General features: G+C 42.3%; 9 protein-coding genes across 9 annotated transcripts; 2 read left to right on the top strand and 7 right to left on the bottom strand.

Moving 5' to 3' along the window:
• Window positions 1-46: 46 nt before the first annotated feature.
• BBOV_III005970 (putative integral membrane protein) lies at window positions 47-821 on the bottom strand. The gene has a single exon (XM_001611676.2). The coding sequence runs from the start codon at window positions 779-781 to the stop codon at window positions 77-79; it is 705 nt and encodes a 234-aa protein (XP_001611726.1). The 5' UTR covers window positions 782-821; the 3' UTR covers window positions 47-76.
• A 159-nt stretch (window positions 822-980) lies between these two features.
• BBOV_III005960 (tRNA methyl transferase family protein) lies at window positions 981-3,200 on the bottom strand. The gene is made up of 6 exons (XM_001611675.2): window positions 2,303-3,200; window positions 2,148-2,269; window positions 1,980-2,112; window positions 1,673-1,946; window positions 1,230-1,638; window positions 981-1,192 (listed from the first exon to the last, which is right to left on the bottom strand). Exons 1-6 carry the CDS (start codon window positions 3,163-3,165, stop codon window positions 996-998), a joined length of 1,998 nt encoding a protein of 665 aa, XP_001611725.1. The 5' UTR covers window positions 3,166-3,200; the 3' UTR covers window positions 981-995.
• Window positions 3,201-3,244: 44 nt separating this feature from the next.
• Window positions 3,245-3,906, bottom strand: BBOV_III005950 (Autophagy protein Atg8 ubiquitin like family protein). Its single transcript, XM_001611674.2, has 3 exons — window positions 3,671-3,906; window positions 3,530-3,635; window positions 3,245-3,489 (listed from the first exon to the last, which is right to left on the bottom strand). Exons 1-3 carry the CDS (start codon window positions 3,708-3,710, stop codon window positions 3,255-3,257), a joined length of 381 nt encoding a protein of 126 aa, XP_001611724.1. The 5' UTR covers window positions 3,711-3,906; the 3' UTR covers window positions 3,245-3,254.
• Window positions 3,907-4,486: 580 nt separating this feature from the next.
• On the top strand, window positions 4,487-7,109 carry BBOV_III005940 (WD domain G-beta repeat family protein). Its single transcript, XM_051767410.1, has 3 exons — window positions 4,487-4,743; window positions 4,818-4,976; window positions 5,013-7,109. Exons 1-3 carry the CDS (start codon window positions 4,591-4,593, stop codon window positions 7,077-7,079), a joined length of 2,379 nt encoding a protein of 792 aa, XP_051623459.1. The 5' UTR covers window positions 4,487-4,590; the 3' UTR covers window positions 7,080-7,109.
• Window positions 7,079-7,972, bottom strand: BBOV_III005930 (uncharacterized protein). Its single transcript, XM_001611672.2, has 5 exons — window positions 7,608-7,972; window positions 7,526-7,572; window positions 7,352-7,491; window positions 7,188-7,317; window positions 7,079-7,153 (listed from the first exon to the last, which is right to left on the bottom strand). Exons 1-5 carry the CDS (start codon window positions 7,940-7,942, stop codon window positions 7,080-7,082), a joined length of 726 nt encoding a protein of 241 aa, XP_001611722.1. The 5' UTR covers window positions 7,943-7,972; the 3' UTR covers window position 7,079.
• Window positions 7,973-8,132: 160 nt separating this feature from the next.
• BBOV_III005925 (Nucleotide-sensitive chloride conductance regulator family protein) lies at window positions 8,133-8,855 on the top strand. The gene is made up of 3 exons (XM_051766993.1): window positions 8,133-8,308; window positions 8,344-8,639; window positions 8,674-8,855. The coding sequence occupies exons 1-3, from the start codon at window positions 8,173-8,175 to the stop codon at window positions 8,713-8,715; spliced, it is 474 nt and encodes a 157-aa protein (XP_051623749.1). The 5' UTR covers window positions 8,133-8,172; the 3' UTR covers window positions 8,716-8,855.
• Window positions 8,664-10,041, bottom strand: BBOV_III005920 (putative integral membrane protein). The gene is made up of 4 exons (XM_001611671.2): window positions 9,739-10,041; window positions 9,040-9,703; window positions 8,784-9,004; window positions 8,664-8,745 (listed from the first exon to the last, which is right to left on the bottom strand). Exons 1-4 carry the CDS (start codon window positions 10,011-10,013, stop codon window positions 8,733-8,735), a joined length of 1,173 nt encoding a protein of 390 aa, XP_001611721.2. The 5' UTR covers window positions 10,014-10,041; the 3' UTR covers window positions 8,664-8,732.
• A 237-nt stretch (window positions 10,042-10,278) lies between these two features.
• On the bottom strand, window positions 10,279-11,899 carry BBOV_III005900 (apurinic endonuclease (APN1) family protein). The gene is made up of 7 exons (XM_001611670.2): window positions 11,520-11,899; window positions 11,352-11,486; window positions 10,993-11,247; window positions 10,907-10,956; window positions 10,735-10,872; window positions 10,662-10,701; window positions 10,279-10,627 (listed from the first exon to the last, which is right to left on the bottom strand). Exons 1-7 carry the CDS (start codon window positions 11,731-11,733, stop codon window positions 10,308-10,310), a joined length of 1,152 nt encoding a protein of 383 aa, XP_001611720.2. The 5' UTR covers window positions 11,734-11,899; the 3' UTR covers window positions 10,279-10,307.
• Window positions 11,900-11,961: 62 nt separating this feature from the next.
• BBOV_III005890 (putative Eukaryotic translation initiation factor 6) lies at window positions 11,962-12,933 on the bottom strand. Its single transcript, XM_051767276.1, has 4 exons — window positions 12,819-12,933; window positions 12,598-12,780; window positions 12,166-12,558; window positions 11,962-12,128 (listed from the first exon to the last, which is right to left on the bottom strand). Exons 1-4 carry the CDS (start codon window positions 12,826-12,828, stop codon window positions 11,965-11,967), a joined length of 750 nt encoding a protein of 249 aa, XP_051623458.1. The 5' UTR covers window positions 12,829-12,933; the 3' UTR covers window positions 11,962-11,964.
• Between the last annotated feature and the right edge of the window lie 137 nt (window positions 12,934-13,070).

Raw genomic sequence — 13,070 nt, 5'->3', positions numbered from 1 at the left:
TTGTTAAAGCGGCCAACTTTTGCCACTTATATAACGACTGATTCTATACATTCACCTTAAGAGCTTGAACTAGCACTTATAGCCGTATATTAAGGGGCTCGAATGGCAGTGTCTGGCCCATCAGCTGCCAGTAGTCGTCATGGACGCAGTACCTATCGGATCCAGCCCTCTTGAACAATTGGGTCATGGTCTCTTCACCAGCACTGTTGGTGGTGTATATGCTCACTATCTTGCCCTTGTTGACAGTCTGCAATAAAACGGACGTGCGCACGACTGTAAGGTCAGATAATACTGTACGCATGCCCTTGTCAAGGTATATGCTGCAAAACAAATGATCGGGGTGCTTAGGCTTCATGAATACATGGTTGGATGATATTTTCATAACTTCAATGAAGTTGTTACTCTGCTCGATTTTATCGGCTATGAGGTCTAGGCAGTGCTTCTGGGTGAAATCCGCTGCCGAGCCCATGTTTGAAACTACCAGGGGGAGGACTGAGGTGACACCTTTAAACGACAGACTGTCGCAACTGCAGGCAGTGGACATGCCGCTGCACTTATTGCATATAGCACCGTCCTTACGATATACGCGATCGTCATCATCCATCGCCATGTAACCTTCGGCCACAGTATCTACATCGTGGTTGACATGTCCTGGAATGATATCCGATGGCATGAAAAACCATATCAAACTCCCGACTAGCACCGATGCTGTGACTATAGCAAGGACTGAAAATATCCACGTTAAATTAGGCCTACGCCTCTGAGGCACTGCAGCAACCATCGTGAAGAAGACACCTGGTGAAATAATTTAATTAATCTTAGCTGTGATATACAAAGCCCCAAAACAAAGAGTTAAACGTGTATAGACATTTGGTTGTTAAATAGAGTTGTATATATTACAATGAGTTGAAAAAATCTACAGCCACACAGATGCAAACTGTTTTTCTACGTGCTAGCAAAGAAAGATTAGGTTCACTAGTGATCCTACTAGACAGTCAGCGCTGCTTAGCCACTATCTTGCCAGCACCCAAACAGTTTAATCCGCTGTATATCACCGCATATTGCCCGGTGGCCAAACCAATGTCCGCCTTTTCCAGGTGTACTGATGCGCCGGATGCAGTATCCAGGTCGTCGAAGCTAATATCACCACGGCATAACGTGGGAGAGTGTCGCACCTTCATGGATAAACTATCTGTTTTAACAGTTATGTGACATACAGAGAAACTTACTAGGGTCAGTGATAAAACGCTTAAAGTCAGGTACATTCCAGCGAATGTCTGATATGCGGAACCGGCGGCGAACGCTACCGGGTTCAGTGTAACACTTGGTATGGTACCGCGTGCTTACATATAGGGTGTTGGTATCGATATCTTTGGCGACTACGTAACGCGATTGATTGGTGTCGCGCACGGAATTCAGGTAGCGCGCTATACCTTCACGCTGGCCGATAGTAAAGTGGAACAGTCCGTGGTGTCTACCGATACAATTGCCAGTGTCGTGGTCAACGATAGGCCCCGGAACCTCACCAAGACGATGCGATAAAAACGACTTCACATCAACCTTACCAAGGAAACATAATCCCATGGACTCCTTGCGGTCATAATTAGAAAATCCAAGGGTACGAGCGATTGTTCGTACCTGTGTCCATTGTGTCAGCAGGGTATACACTCACCTCATTCTTGTAAAGCTGACTCAAAGGGAACATAACACGTCGTAGCTGTGACTGGCTCAAACGTGATAGGAAATATGTCTGATCCTTCCTTAGGTCCCTGCATAAACGCAGCCGAGCTATACGCGTTGAGGTACCAGGCACTAGATCCTCTATGATAGAGGCATAGTGCCCTGATGCTATATGGCTGAACCCCCAACGAACAGCATAATCCAAAAACGCACCGAACTTAATGAATTCATTGCAACATACATCAGGATTCGGTGTCTCGCCGAGGCTGCAATATATATTAAAGCTCAACAACACTTACCTCGCACCGGCAACGAATGGGTCTAGAACACGCTGGTGGTACACATCCTGAAATGGAACCACGTGCAATGGTACATTGAGCAGTTTGGTTACACCCATGGCATGTTCCAGATCAGCCGACCACTGGCAGTCACCTGTATCTATATCCAGGGCAACGTATGACACCTACCCAAGTCCCCGTTTTCAACGGACCATACCTTGAGGTAAAACGCCTCAATATCGAAACCACGCGATTTCAATAACCACAAAGCCACAGCGGAATCCACACCACCGCTAACCAGACATGCCACCCTAAAACATATAATATATAATACCAATACTAACCTAGACTGACCAAGCACTGTAGGCAGAGATGGATTGCCTAATTGGGTGCCGCTAGCCTCACGCTTTATGTGATCCAGTATAGTAGATACACCATCACGCTTAATGAATCCTATTTGTGATACCACTGGGCCCAACCCTATGTCATCAGCACTCAGTGATAACACCTCACTCACGGGGCGGCCGTGAACCTTACTCAGGATTATGGCCAATATACCCTTCGTGATCAACGAGTCAGATGTGCCATCAACTTGTACAATAGCGTCCTTGATATATACTCCAACGACAATAGATGATATACACCCGGAAACTAATTTGTAACTTGTACCTCTAGGTAGCGGAAGCAAAAAGTAACCTTGGCCACTGTCTACTTTAAACTCTCTGCTGTATGCCGAACCAGTAAAATCCAGGATCGAATTAAGCTCCGGAGCGCCTTTGTAAACGGAAGCACCAAACTCAACTAGCTTATGGACGTAAGAATCATGGTCTTCCAATGCAGTAAGCTCAGAAGCAAATGAACGTATACGGTTGATTGTATCTTCATGGTCATTTAACACATCGCAAGAGCTACTGTTCAATGGAGTCCTGCTATGGCGTTCTATTGCACTAGATCCAGTATTCCTTGTCACAGACACGAAGGCTGGTATGCTGCTGCGAGTTGAATTAATGCATCCATTGTAAACACCTGGGCGTTTATAACCTTGAATAAATGCACTAGAATCACTAACTACATCTATGCTACTACGTTTCAAGTGCCTAACTAAAGCAACATTAGCAGAATCACGAATGTGTAAACCGGACCTTGTCAGTGACACACAGAACTGGAACGATAAAAACCACAAAACGCAGAATAATACAAAAAGCATTACACAGGACCAAAGTAACGATACGGATACAGTAAATATGTATATATATTAAAAATCAAGTACAACCATAGGGCAACGATATAGACAGATCAACCCAATGAATTCTCGTTAGCATATGTCATATAGAGAATGCCCTCAGCAGAACGGTGCTCACGGTAAAGATCGCCAATGGCAGCTTGAGACACAGGTACTTTGTCGGCAACATATAAATACAACGTTGCATTCTTTCCTATATAGACCGAGTTGCTGGCATTCTCGGCTACTAAATGCTTCTGAAGAATGTACTTGAACTCGGCGTACATCATGTTACCAGGCACCAGAAACCTAAACAAGTCAATGGAACTAGTCTGTCGATACCACCTACTTTGAACGAGCTATACGAGGCACCTTGTTATTGCGTGGTAGGCATACCACGGGAATGCGATTTAGAAAACGCTCTGTCACATCAGACGACTCATTATGACCACTTCCTGCAGCAAGTGAATCACTATATAAAGCGACCTACTGTACGAACCAGAATGGTCCGGAGTGCTCTTGGCAGCCATCAGTTCGGGAGATAAGTAATAACAAAACAAATAGACACGGCGTTAAAAAACGATACACACCAACACATCAAGTGAAAACAAATTATAAAAACATATATCCAGCAGCGATATCCAATAAAAAGTGTACTCCGATTGCTACACAGCCTACCATGTGTTTATAAACTCATTTGCACTGGAACTAGTAGTATTAAGCCATAAATACCGTTGCACATGAACTGTATATCAAACACAAATGGATGTACAATAACCAGTCTTTCTAATGGCATTATACCCACGCGGTAACCCTGTCTACACCGGGACTCAGGCTACAATAGCGGACATACTAACGCCAAATGAACCAGATCAACTAACGGATTATACAAATTTATAAGTGCAATAATATAGTTTGTTGCGTACATTAACTTTATCTGTTAACGAGGTGGCTATATCAGGGTATTAGCAGTGTACAAACATAGTGTGTATCCTACAGTAACACATCGGCTGGTATTGCCATCAGCATCTATACCCAAATGTGTATCCAAACTGGTAATAACACTATATGTATCCCGAAAAAAGAACGTGACTTATAATCACAAATACATACACCAAGTGTTTATACATTATTTGCTTACTGCTTTATACTCCAGATCTATATAAATTACAATAGAATCGCAAGGAACTAGTTCTGATGGTGGAATCTTCAACGGGGGTTTAGCCAACGCGTGGCGGGTGAACACCGACGCCTTGGACCTAAGAAACAAATTGTTTTTACAAAATCATGGTACAAATTATCGCAACAAACAATTATATCGATGCGCAGTTTTGGAATCAATAGAGTAACCGTAACCACCCGCCACCTATATGTGGAATTCAATGGTACACCAGCAAAGCGTACACAAATATGAATCATAAACTAGCCCTGGTGCGAATATATGATTCTAACACTTCCAGTGTTAATGCCGTGGCCTTCTCGCCCTGTGGGCAGTATATAGCGGCAGCAAGGCAACCCTTTGGCGTGGAAATTTACAACGTCGAAACCAGAGTGCACATTACAGTAAGTCCATACTATCCTTGCTCTGTACTACTATATTTAAGCCTAGAAGTTGACCCTGGCTCATTTACACGCAGTCGCTACACGAAGCGGATGAAAACGCCGCTATAAGATCTATAATATGGATACCCAAACAGAGCAGTGCTATCGGCAGAACCTTGAGTGGTTACCGTATAGTGACCATCGGCCTGCACGCTGTCATCACAGATTGGGATCTTGAACTGCTTCTCCCGGTGGTACGTTATCATGGAACTTACGCAACATGTATATAGAGGTCATGCTGCTCATACGGTGGAGCTATATTCGCGTCAGCACTAACTCAGTGCGCAAGCAAAGTACTCATAGCCTGTGACGATGGCAGAGTACGCTTGTTCAGGCTATGGAGCTCCACAGACAAAGATACACGAGAGCCGGAGTTAGAGTTCGATAGGGTATATAACTGCCATACCAAGAGTATACTCAGTGTATGCGTCCTGCCGAATAATACGTTCTTTTGCGGGACTGCTGACGCCATTATATTCAAGGTGGAGGACAACCCAGATACACCAGCCATTAAAATTAAGGTACCAGGTCCGAAAAAGCAAAGTGGAAATGTCGCTAAAAAGAGGAAACATAACGCAAAGAGCGATATAGAAGATGAATTGAATGGTGACACACTAGATATCACCGAATCGCAACCTGCAAACACAACCGATGATAACGAGCCGCAGGTATGGGCACTGGTATACATCGCAAAACACGATTTAATCGCAAGTGGAGATTCTGTTGGAAATGTTATACTCTGGGATGTGAAAACATGCACTATGCATAAATTGTTCACGCAACACTGTGCTGATGTGCTGTGTCTAGCTGTAGGTGCAGATGGAGATACGCTATTCTCTGGTGGCGTGGATACGCAAATCACAGTATATGCCTACAGTGAGCGGGGATATACCAAACAAAACGTAACACAGGGATGGAGAGCTAATGGCGTCAAATACTACCATAAGGGTGACGTCCGGTGCTTTGCAATGCATCCAAATGACGATAGAATAGTAAGCAGCGGGAGTGATGGCATCCTGACGATATCCCGGGGGATGAAGCACCAAAATAGCAAAAGGTTTAAATCTAACCTTATACTGCTGAATATACCCAGCTGGGTTGGAAGCCCAGTAGTAATGAACAAGGATAAAACACTGGCATTGTGCAGATACAGGGATCACTGCGACCTGTGGTACATTTCCAAGGAACTTCAGGATGAACCTGAAATGCCATACAAACTAGCAGCTATCAAAATGAAAAAGGATGGTGGGCAAATAGTAGCTGCACAAATAACACCGGATAACCGATACATTGCTGTGGCCAACCAAAAGCATTTAAGGGTACTGAGATTCATTGCGGAAAACCTTGAGCTAGGCGCTGGCAAGACCTACCTGGAGGGCGCAACTATCAAAGCAATGCACGTGTTACCGAATAATAAGCTCTTGTTGGCATACCTAACAACAGGGTCAACGAAATCCCAACTCTCGATTCTTGACCTTGACAATGGCACTGTGGAACCTATAGAGCATAAAGTCAAAGATCCGATCATTAAAATAGATGTGGCGAGGTACAACCTCGACAAGGTACTAACAAGGCCTATAGTCATACTATATAGCCTAGAGGGATATGTATACATGCTCAACATGGAGACACGTGAAATGCACGAACTGCCGAAATTTGAAAATGGATACAGAGTTGTGGCAACCAGCGCAAGCCCGGATTATAAGTACCTAGCCGTCTTTTCAAAGGGCTCGTTATTTTACTTCTATAGCATCGAGCTGAACTCGATAGTAACGTACGATGGAGAGACCATACACAGAGTTCCAAACAGAATCTGTAACAGCAATGTGCAGATATTCAACGCACTGTGGTACAATGAAAAGGAAGTCAATAGAATATTCATACAGACGTCAAATAACCTTTACGCTATTAAGATAGAGGAGGAGCTGTTCGGTGTGGAGGATAAAGCTGCTTTCGATAAGCCGCAAAATAAACCACAAGTAGTAGTGAATATGAAGCAAAAGATATATATAGGGCCCAGAAAATTCAGTGATGCTCCCAAAGCCAAGATCTCACTCTTCCAACCACCGGCACTGTTCAGGTACTCAATGGAGCACCTTAAACACATAAAACAAGCGGAACAACAGGAAGATACAACACGGCCACCAGTGGCTATAGGACGATACACAGGTATCACAAAATCGAAGTTCCTGGTACACCTGGAACTAGAAAGTAAAGATGACGGAGTCATGCTGATGGCATTTTATATGGCACCGCCACAAAATAGTATATTCCACAGAAAAAGATATGGAACATAATTATAATAATTTGTCCAAATGCCGATCTACCAATGAGTTGATACGCGATCTAAGGGCATCCTGTAACTCAGATGCTGTATATGCATAGATGTGCCCAGCAAGACCTACCAGTGCCCGAATCAGTCTCACGCTCCAAGGCCGATACTAGCCCACAAACTATCCGGTCACGCTTAACACGTGATTCAACAACACGCATAAACGACTCGTCCAACTTCATAGACTCCAACTCCATACGACGCTTCAATAACTGAATCCACAGAATAACAACCTACCTTTAAACATATGGCCGTGGACCAAGCGATGGCAATACCAGCAAAGTGTGATTTATCCAAGTTATATAGCATGGGTAATCGTTTACGAGCACACTCAACGAGAGTGCAACTGTCCGATATACGCTCGTTGGTTATCCGGCCTTTATAACTGCATGAAGACGACATAAAACATACCGATAGTATGATACAATTCACGCTCCTTGAATACAACAGGGGTGCTCCTAGAGATAGTTTATTATACAGAAGACCGACTTACCCAAATATTGAGCTAGATTGACATTCAACTATAGTACGAATCCGACATCTATTATAACCACGACGTAGAGCAAAAGTAGATCGAGCATTCAAAGTATCACCACGCATGCCAACAAAACATACAGGATCAGATAGTGTTGTATCATCAGGAGTAGGTAAACTCTCACGAAGCATGTGGAAGGTATCAGATATCCTAACAGAATGCTCAACAGAAGCACACTGTAAAGATATAGAACCGACCTTACGCATCACATCGTCAACTACTAGACAATAAGATACAGAATTAGCCTCAATAGCTAAACCAAGATAACGATCAAGAGTGCGAATGACACCCATGGCTTGGCAATGGCCGGAGTAGAATTTAAACTATTATTTTATCACACATCTTTATAATTATTGCGTCAATATTAAAACAGTGCCATATCTAGTCAATGGTAATTATAAATTATAAATATTAACACAAAAAGGACACAGAAGATTCCACCAATTCAAACACCAAAGTCATGGGGACCTAGAACAGTATAAATAACAGACTTTAGTTACATATAAACCTTAAAATATTCAAAATGGAAACATTTCAGGGATACCAAAAGAACGTGGAATGCAACGATGATGGAACACCGATGCTTAACACACCAAACAATGAAAAACTATACGCAACATTCAACGATGTGACACTCAAATTTAATAATGAAACACACGGTAAGTAATATGGCACAAGAAAGTATCCAACATAGGGAATGGTACGGTATACGTAACAACAGGAAGACTTATATGGATCGCAAGCCAAAATAAAGACCTGTCATATGGATTCCCGCTAATATCTATGGTACTACACGCAATATCCAAGGATAAAAAACTATGCGAAACACCGTGTATATTCATACAACTACAAGGTGATGATGATGAAGGTGATATACCAGTAGTCATATTCGCACCGCAACATCCAGAGAATGTAGAAATGCTGTTTGATGCAATATCTAAAATGAACGAGCTCATAGAACCACCGGAACAAGAGTCGGAAGATGATTCGGTAAGATATAGACAACGCATATCATAAGGTACAGGATATTGATGACGGTTTCGATGATGCAGATGTGGAACATTAAGTAAGCTGCAGTAATAACTACACGGGTGGCCTAAAGTAATAATAAATATGGTTATACGCACAACCTACAGCCAGTAGTCCAGTATATTGCTACGCTTGCGGTCACTACGCTGAAGAGATTTGTACTCACGAGATATAACATCACGGTAGTCCTCTATACCACTCTCAAAAGCCTTCTGAACACGTAAACGAGTAGGCCAATGAACACGTTCAAATAAAGTCTCCATCAACTCACGGTCACGCTCAGGAACCATAGGCAAAAGATGCCAAGCATTAGGAACACGGAACTCCTAAAACTAATTTATACTTTATTAACAAAACATACCAATGCATAATCGGGACGGATGTCCATACAGTCAATCAACTCCTCAAGCATACCCTCCTCATCCCATTGAGGGAATAAACCAGGAGCTGTTGCCTTGCCATACTTGGCCTCTAAACGAGGGTCCTTCTCAAGAAGCTCACAACGAGTCCAAAAACGAGGTACCACATAAAATTGAAGTGTACCTCCACGAGCATAAAATATACGAACCAAGTCAGTAATGTCACCCTCAAAAAATATCTCACATAGCGGCATACGAATGTCTATCTGTAACTTCATCACCCGGAGCTGGTCTGGCGAAAAGTGAGAACGGACTGCCTTCACAAATGATGATAGTCGCTCTTCATCACGCTCCAATAACTCACAATAGTTACCGAAACTAGAGCGCACGATCCATAATGTTGGACGTTTATTATTAACACAACCGGGCTCTGAAGCAGCCAAACGCTTCAAGTGACTTATACGGTCCTCAATCTTCATGCGACCCTCAGGGGATAACCTATAGTTAAACGGAATGTCACGTATACTGGATGCTGGGCCAATACCCTCACTGAAACGAGGTGTGCCTACATTGTGCTCGCCAAATATAAAACTAGAAGATGGGTCATCGTTACGGTTCTTGGCGACTTCCTCAAGAACTATGTCCTGCCAACGCTCACCATCACGACTGTATAATATGACCAGGAAAATAAAAAACCCTACCTTTGGACATTCGAGGAATCAATGTCTACATAGTCCTCCAATTGCTGCTTAAACAAGTTCTTCCGCTTTGAGCTTCTACCAACCACACCGGATGCAACAGTATCATTACCAGGTAGCGGTGGTGCTTTGCCGGAAAAAAGAACATGTCGCAAAGGATGGGAACGACTAGATGAGCACAAAAACAAAGGATGAATTATACAATGCGATATTGGAAAGATGGCCAAAAAGCCAAAAAAGTGTAGAATAATTATCAACACACCCTTACATAGAGTCATAAAATGATAAGTGAAAGGAAAAGGTTGTAAATGGTATAATGTTTGGTTAAGTTGTCTAACGGTTTAATGTGTTATTAATCGACAATTAAGGCTTTTGGTGAAGCCGCCTTAGCATAGGGGTATTGCGTTTGATTCGTAATCAAAAGGTCATGGGTTCGAATCCCATAGGCGGCTTATCTCTTCATGTTCGCGTATAACACTAGTTATGTAACAATCAAGTATCTAACAAGGGATATTAAACCTATTTATTCCCTCTGCATTGTCGGCATATTCAAATAGAGGCGCATGGCCAATTTAGGAAGTGGAACCATCTTTGTTCCCTTCAACAAGTCCGTACATCACCTTAACTTCCTGCTTGTATATAGTTTCGTCACCGTGTATATCAGGAGTCTCTAAAATTATTGGCATATTGCGGAAATATCCACTATTGGCAATGAACTCAAACGTTTCACGAGTCAGCTTCCCAATACCAATGTTCTCATGACGATCCAAACCACTGCCAAGGTCAGACTTGCAGTCATTCAAATGTACAGCAACAAGGTATTTCAAACCAATTATCTCATCAAAAGAACGCATAACTGCCTCAAACTTATCCTTAGTTCGAATGTCGTATCCTATAAAGAATATAAACTAGACATTCAAACCAACCAGCAGCAAACAGATGACACGTGTCCAGGCATACAGCAACCTGATATATATAATACCACAAATTATAACATACCCTATCCTTGTTCTCAACTAAATTAATAATGTCACGTAAATCCTCAAAAGTTGAACCTATAACGTTCTTCTGACCAGCAGCATTCTCCAAAACAATCTTTGCAGAGCTAGTCTCCTTCATAGCCATGTTAATGCAGTTCTAGCAAATATAAAAAACAACTATTGCGACTAACCGCGATGTTGCGAATACCCTCAGGTTTTTCACACATGCCAACAGTAGAGCCTATACGATATCCAGAGGCATAAAAGGGCAACCAACCTGGATGAAAGTTGTACAATGTGATGCCCAGCTTCTCACAACGTTGAATATCATCAACGAAGTGGTGATATGACTTCATACGCTTCTCGTAGTCAGGGTTGGCAATGTTTATCAAATAAGAACCATGAGGCAACACGTAGCGGATGTCATATTTATATTTCTCAATGTTGGCCGTAAACTTCTTAACAGTAGCGTCAGCAAGAGGAGGACTGTCCCAACGACGCTGATTCTTGAGGAATAAAGCAAAAGCCTGGCCTACAGAGTTAGTTATACCCATTGTATATCGATAAGTACAAAAAACAAAAATGTAAGCTGAACTACCGTGAATGAGAGCACTTGTATGATAACCCAATACCTACCACAAATGTTGTAAGCGTTAATCACAGAGTTGTCCAAACCACCAGCAGTGGATATGTGAGCACCTATATAAAGCCCAGAAGCTGCACTTGCAGCAGCTATCTCAGCAAATGCTGCGTCACGGTCTTCATTAGGGTCTAATAATATGTGAACTAAGGGAAACAACATACCTAACTTTGGTAAAGTTACCCAAGGCTTCGGCTTCTCAGTAGATGACTTGACACTAAGCTTAGTCTGCAATGGCTTCTTCGTGGAACCCTTCGAAATGCCAGTCTTCTTGGTCTTGGTAGTGGAAGATTTGGAAGATGTAGAGCCGTCGTCAGAAATGTCACTCACAAAGGAGTCCGTTGTGGACATGGAAACTAAATCAGAAGGAGGACACATTGAGTTGTTTAATGCACCGAAATTGCAAATAAAAGAGGGTAATCTACGTGGAAAGTGATATGTGTCTAAGGAACGTACACACCAAAATGGAACGCGTAATACGCACCAACCAAATAAAATATATGGAAATATACGCTTTATGCCATAGATATAAGCTACATGCCTCATGAAAAAAAAGGAGTGTAGAACAGTGACTTGAGATATCCATACAACAACGTAATAACACTACGATTAAATCAAGGTGTCGATCAAAGCGTTGCGAAGCGTGTGGGAGTTAGAAACAGATGGATCAAACTCTTTAGGCCGAGATAACTGGAATATACGCTCAATAGTAGCAATCTCAGTTGCAGTAGTAGACATGCCACAGAAGGCTACCCAGTCATTAGCAATCAAACCTATAAAAAACTTAGAATAGTATAGCACAAAACTAACCACCACCAATTACATCTGAACCCCGATTTACAGTCCCAGATGTCAACGGTATTTGAAGAAGCTGAGATAACTCTTCCATCTCATCAGTAGTGGTCTTAACGTGAACTAAACCACCCTTGTTTTGAAAGCGGCAGTAACTGCCAATCAAAACATTCCCTGCGATAGAGGCACGAAATACCTCAATACCAAGCACATCCTCAACAATCTCCTCAGTCTCTCGGTCAATGTCAACGTGAATCAAACCAACATAATCATTGCAAGTTATGACATTGCCCAAAGCTGATAAACGGTCGTCTATACGACGGATCTCAACAGAATCAGGAAGAGAATTGCGCAAATGACGAAGCTCAGTGTCAGTGCAAATACTAGATACTAAAAGACCCTTACGGTTACCTGTAAACAATATGACAGAATAATTACTATATAACATACCTACAGTAACACTCCCAACAACACGGGTGCCACCAATGGTAGTCTGAACCACAGGGATCTGTGGCATCAACTCCGCCTCAAACACACTGGCAAAGTTACAAGAACTACCTAAAGATACCAAAGCATACGAGTTGGTAAGAGTAGCAAATACACCAACCTCGTTGCTGTTTTCATACTGTGTACCTAAAGAAAATGTTATACTACATGACGCGGTAACTTACGTATCGCCATAGTGGCAACAACACAAGCAAGACAGACAGCAGATAATTGCCTATGATATATACATAAGCACAAAATATCTGTCACTATATTTAACAACTAAAGTAAAAGCATTTTCTAATTGATACAGCCAGGGGGTGTGGAACTCAAGCAGATCAACAACGGCACCATACAAAACAAAAAAATTAACAGTTTACATACACATTAATGTATAAATGAATATAATGTATGAATCATTGTAATCAACGCCATAT

This window comes from Babesia bovis, chromosome 3 (genome assembly GCF_000165395.2).
Source record: "Babesia bovis T2Bo chromosome 3, whole genome shotgun sequence".
NCBI classification, from domain to species: domain Eukaryota; phylum Apicomplexa; class Aconoidasida; order Piroplasmida; family Babesiidae; genus Babesia; species Babesia bovis.
The sequence above is the reverse complement of the archived record's forward strand: the minus strand, read 5'-3'. Positions and strand labels throughout refer to the sequence as shown.